This window comes from Podarcis muralis, chromosome 1 (genome assembly GCF_964188315.1).
Source record: "Podarcis muralis chromosome 1, rPodMur119.hap1.1, whole genome shotgun sequence".
In the NCBI taxonomy this organism is placed as follows: domain Eukaryota; kingdom Metazoa; phylum Chordata; class Lepidosauria; order Squamata; family Lacertidae; genus Podarcis; species Podarcis muralis.
In genome coordinates, this window is record NC_135655.1 from 74726496 (window position 1) to 74732495 (window position 6000).

Genomic DNA, 6000 nt, shown 5'->3' on the forward strand with positions numbered 1-6000 from the left:
TCCTACAGTGCAGAATTGTGCCAAATGACACTAGGCAATGGTAAATGTTATTACACCCAGTGGCTGAACTAGAAACAGGAATCTATAAGTGAATGGCACCGTTTTCTAATTTCAGACACCCTTTCCTCAATATGCTAAAGGCTCAACAGTACGTACAGGAATTGAAGAAGGCCCTGTGACATGTGTCAGGGAGCCATTACAAAGCACACCCTCTTGGGCACCTGGGAGCATCAGACCTCCTTCACATTTTGTTTCCCACAACCAACATGGGTGGTGAACACCAGCACACCCAGGCTGCTGTGCAAAGCGTGAAATGACTCTTAGTAAATTTGCAAGTCATTTCTGAGGGAATATATTTTAAGGGATTCTACAAAGGTTTCATTTGTGTAAGTTGGATCCAGCTGCTAAGTATCTGAAAATCTGACCCAAGGCATTCACTGTGACATTAAAACCAGTAACACTAAGGAAAATGTCAGGATTTAAAAACAAAACAAAACTCCTCATTGGTAGCCATTCTACACTGTAGTGCAATTGTAACAATTCCCCTTCATGTCCATCGTAATGAGCAGCTTAAAACATAGTAAATTTAGGCCAGCACTGAATTTCCAATAGTGATCAATTCCTAATGCACTATAAAAGGTAAAGGGACCCCTGACCATTAGGTCCAGTCATGGACGACTCTGGGGTTGCCGCGCTCATCTCGCTTTACTGGCCAAGGGAGCAGGCGTACAGCTTCTGGGTCATGTGGCCAGCATGACTAAGTCGCTTCTGGCGAACCGGAACAGCGCACGGAAACTCCGTTTACCTTCCCACCAGAGCAGTACCTATTTATCTACGAAGCATTAATAAATCACTTTGTTCTCTCCAGCAATTTAAGGTCAAGGAATACAGTGAGCGTGTCTTGTCCTGAACTTCTTAGGCAATAGCCATTGACAGTCATGTCAGCTGTTAATTAATTTAGCTACTCTTGTCTTGTTTACATGGTCACTTGAAGCAACACCTAATTGGCAGATCTGGTCACATTTGCTTACAGCATCAAGGAGTAATTCAAAGTCTACATAAAACTGAAAGAAAGACTATCCAGAATCCATATACCTCCTTATTGTCACCAGGATACAAGGCAATGAAAAGAATACTGTGGCTCACTGTAGTAACTCATTTGGGCTGAGCCACAGGAAGCACAAGGTGATCGGGACAACTCAGAAGTAATAAGCATGGAGGAGCAGCTTATTCTGATCTGTAAGATTCCCTCTGTAAGCTAAATTGGAACACTGGTATTTATATAGGGTAACAACTACAATTTAACATCCTTCAAAACAGTTTGGAAATCATCAGTTAAGTGAGTAAGTCCTGGCTATGCTTCCATTAGATGAAATAGAATCTAACTGTGGAAGGATGTGTGGATCCAGAACTGGCCTCCACCGTCACTTACGGACACACCGTTAAGACCGTGCTCATGGAAGACAATCTTACTCAGGCACGAGTGATCACCAAAGAAGAGAGAAATAGAAGGACACTCACAGCAGGAAACTGGCAATAAAGATAGATGGATTAGAAAAAAAAATAACAGGACACTTCTTAGCCATGAAGTGTTCCTGGCTTCACAACTGAAATAACAGATGTGCATACCAGCCAACAAGCTCAGCCGTCACTTTTTCCAACTCCTATGCTTCTGGCCGCTTTTTCATTTTAAAAGTGCTGAATAAAGAATTAAAGCATTTATCTATTCATTTCTCCAAAAACTAGTGAAACTTCCTTAAAAGTGCAAAACTACTCCAACCAGGGGAAGAACTGATGGTGACACTGTGGGGTGGGATGAGGCATCCAATCTGCGCAGTGCATAGCGTGCAGAACTCAACCCTAGAGAGGAACATGAATGCTTCAAGAGAATACAGGGGCCCCACTTGCAGTCCCAAACCCAACCACTCTATGCCTACTGTATCTGCCTTCTTCCACACTTCTTGTTCTTCCCTCTTTTCTTATTCTCCTTAAGAGAGTATCTTCAGGTGTACTTTCTCCCAGATGCTTTAGGAGTTCCACAGAATACAGCATGCTGTATTATTCATGCCTGTTCATTAACTTATAATATTTATTTTTAAAAGGTGGATCTCATTAGTGTCACAATGACAATTATGTCACTATACCTGTGTTCCATGGCAAAGTGACAAAGGCAGCAACCCATGGCTAGCCAATGGCAGCACAATGTCCATTTTACTCTTGGGGCTTCAAGAATCATGAAGTAGATCTTAGGTTTCTACGTAGCTAGAGCTAACAGGAGCAATTCAGCAGAACTGTTTCACATCAATAGCTCTCTGTTGCTGAAGCCCATGGGTGGGAAACCTGGAAGCCTGTAGGTCTGATTTGGCCACTGAGGCCATCCTCATCCCAACGCACCCACCTGTTACTCACCTGATGTCGCATGAGAGCCACGGCTGCTAAGGAACTATTGGGAACCTTAGGGTGTGCTTCCATTGTTCCTTTGCAAGTGCAGCCTGTATTGAGTCCAGTTTAAATTTTGCAATGGTGTCATATGTCATCAGGTGATTGACAGCTGCATAGCTCTGCCCATCTGACAAATGTGGTTAGTGCACTGGTCATAACTAGATCCAGCCTGCCATGGATCCTCACAACTGCTGAAGTCAATTGGTGTTTGCTCTGGGTTGGTGCACCATGTGAACACCTTGCTTGTGCCAGCTGCTGATTTCTTCCACAAATGGGTGCTCTAGGTTGTTCCCTTTGAGCAGAAGCTGCAGTTCTGTAAACTAGCATGGCAGCAGCAGCAGCAGCAAGGGTCACTGTCTCCTGGCCTTGCTCCTGTGCATCTAACAGGAGCCTGCCAGTGTCATGCAGAAATTTAGCAGCTGAAATATTTGCTGGCATGGAGATAAGTGGTGTGGAAAGCTTTGCCTTCTTTATTTCTGCTGTAAAAGAAACAGGAGCAGGGCTGGGGAGTGGAAGGCGATGAGTGGCAACCCCAGTAGCAGAGTTGGGTAGTGCTGTGCAAAACTGTGGCTTCTGTTGTGATGAGTGAATCAGAGAGCCACATGCCCTTGTCTTCATTCTGACTGACCAGCTTGAATTATTATGGGGTTTTAGTGCTGCATTTCTGCAAGATGGTGCAACGTTCCACTTGGTGATTACTTACACAAATTCTGAATGTTACCCTTTGCAAAACAGATGGCTGCTTTGTCCCAATTCTGTGCCTCTGAAAGAATCCCCATGGCTCCTTTATGGCCAGGGAGCAATTCTCTCAAGTTATCCTAGGCAGGTCACTTCACAATGGGGCAGGCGGAAGCTGAGCCTCATTGGCTGAGTCTCTTTGCAAGGGAGGGAAGGAGGGAGGGTCACTCCCTGGTTCCCCACTTTTTCAGGAGAGGGAGGGGGCTTGGGGAGGGGGCTTCTCCCCACCCTCCACCAGCCCACCTGCCTGTTCTCATGATGGCAGGCCGTTGTGACTCTTGGGCAGGCTAGCTGGGGCTGGGACAAACTGCAGCACACTCATTTGCCACATACTGTTGGAGGTTCCTGCTTGCTTCTTGTTTCTGTATAAGGCGGACATGTGAGGTGAATCCCCACTTTGGAAAACAGGTACTGGAGCATTCATTGGGAATCTGCCACAGCAATAATTAAGGACAGAAACTGAAGGCCTCCCTGTCCCATGGCCAACTGGCCATATCAATTTTATCTGTTGGCTCTCCCTGACAAAAGAGCACCTTCTGCCCTTCTGGGCACCCTAACTTAAGAAGGATATTGACAAGCTGGAAGGTGTGCAGAGGAAAGCAACCAAGATTACGTACAACAGAAAAATGGTATGCAGCCCAATCCAGATCGGGGCAAGCTACTTTCTTTCTAAAACAAAGGAGGTCAATTTAAGCATGCTTGTGTTAAAACACATGATTAATGTCATCTGTAGTTGGGTCCTCAGTCTCTGTTCTGAGTTGCCATATTCTATTTTTGGAAAGAACTAAAGAAAGAAAGGAGATAACTTTGGTGATAGAGGAGTAGAGAGAACAGGGATTAAGCATGAGTCTCTCAAGCCAAGGAGGATGAGCTGTTCAGTGGAAATTTGTTCACTTTACACTTGTAGGCCTCACAGTTTGTTTCCACCAAAAGCAAAACAGTGAGTTGGGCTGCAGTTAAGCTTATTTACAGTAGCTAAGGATGCAACCACCGGATGAGATATTTCATTTGTAGTGGGAGCAAGAGAGGAATTTCCCTAGGAACAGTGGGGTGAGACTGATGGAATGAAGGCAGAACCTTGTTGTCCTCTTTTCAGCATGAGCTGGGGTAAGGGGGGAGCCAGGCAGTAGCACAGCAGAAAGGAAAGTGGTATACGGCTGCAGAACAGAGAAAGGTTGAATTGAAAGTGAAGTCAGAGTAAAGGCTTAAAAGCATGTATAACATCACCAGACATCTTTTTTGGAGGGTGGGGGGTGGGGTGGAGGAGGTAGTGTGAGAACAGGAATTTGCAAGACTGTGGAACCACAGATGCAGTGGTTGTGCAACATGGCAGGTCTGCGCACACGTGGAGGAAAAAACTGGGTGATGTGTGTGTTCAAAAGGCAGGCAAGAGGTAAAGTGGGTGGTCATAAAGAGTGTCCAGAAAAGGGAGAAGGGAAAGGGTAGTCAGGTTGTTCAGTGGAGGCTGGAGGCTGGTGGGGGGGAGAGGAGGTGGAAGGGAAGTTCTTACCACATTTGGAAAGTCTCCCAGTCATCAACTCCATACAGTTAGTGGTGTCTAGATCGTAAGAGTGGAAAGAGGAAGGAGGGAAAACAATATAAAAAATCGTTTCCAGATCTCTTCGTAGAAGGCAGTAATGTAGCAATTTTTTCCCTGGAGCAGAAAGTATATATGGGATTGGCATTTCTACACTCAGTTGAGATTCTTCCTAAACCTATGCTAGAAGTGTGTTTTTTGAAATCAATCATGTAACACAGAGCAAACACTTTCTCCTCCCTATCGCTGCCATATATTTAATATATGTGTTACAATGAATGTCCAAGATTTGGTGACTTTTACATCCTGGCTACCTCAGACAAATTTTGTGAAAAATATCCAAAAATCTAAAGGCCCACAAGTGAATTCTGAGAGCTAATCAAATGTCAGCATTTACTTGGGTATGTCTGAAAGATGAGAGAAATACAACAAATGACAACTAGGACTGGCTTCATTCCCACATGAATGCTGACATTCACCAAATTTCATACATTCACTGTAAAACCTACAGAAAGAACAATAAAATATTTTGCAACACAGAAATCCCTGGAAAAGGCTGTTCAGCTAGATCAAATGTGTGAGTCCATTATGATGACTCATAGCACTATGAACATCATTGTCACTAAAATAAAAGCAAAGTATTATTCTACATGTACTCAAGATGCCAAGCTATCTTCTTTCACTACTATCTCGTCCACCTCGGGAGCTATAAATGCTATGATATCTTGGGCTTCTCCAGACAACTTATTTTATCCCTTAAAACATTCATAGCCTGCTTCTCCTAAGAGTTTATGGCGGCTAGTAAAATGGAAAGAATTACAAAAAGAGTGGGGAAAAATGTATATTTATTTATTTAAAACTACCTCCAAAAAGTTCTTCCTATTGCTAGCAATAAATGCAGTTTCACTTGGCGCCAGCAGTAGTATAGCATCCCCCATGAAAAGGGTTGGGGCTATCTCTCTTTCAAAGGATGGGGCAGTCATTCCCCTCCTTGCAGAGCTGTGTTTTGGGAGAAGGGATTACAGTGGAACCTTGGTTGTCAAATGTAATCCGTTCCAGAAGACTGTTCAACTTCCGAAATGTTTGACAACAGAGGCGCAATTGCTGGTTGGCAAATTCCTTTGAAAAAAACGGAGAAATGTGCCTTGGAAGCCATTCGACTTCTGAGGCGCGTTCGAAAACGGAAGCATTCACTTCCAGGTTGTTGGTGTTCAGGTTCCAAATTGTTCGGTTTCTGAAGCGTTCGACAACCGAGGGTCTACTGTACTTCAAAAATGAGACAC

The 6000-nt window shown here is 44.2% G+C and overlaps 1 protein-coding gene across 14 annotated transcripts in view; it reads right to left on the reverse strand.

The window, feature by feature from the left end:
• BRSK2 (BR serine/threonine kinase 2) overlaps positions 1-6000 on the reverse strand; it is a 378849-nt gene that overhangs the window by 11732 nt on the left and 361117 nt on the right. For 6 of the 14 annotated variants that reach the window (XM_077931510.1, XM_028734503.2, XM_077931517.1 and 3 more), the window contains one exon: positions 4691-4738. The exons of the other annotated variants lie outside the window; for them this stretch is intronic. In XM_077931510.1, the coding sequence (XP_077787636.1) occupies positions 4691-4738 (48 nt within the window). The remainder of the gene's footprint in view (positions 1-4690; positions 4739-6000) is intronic. 14 annotated transcript variants of the gene reach the window in all.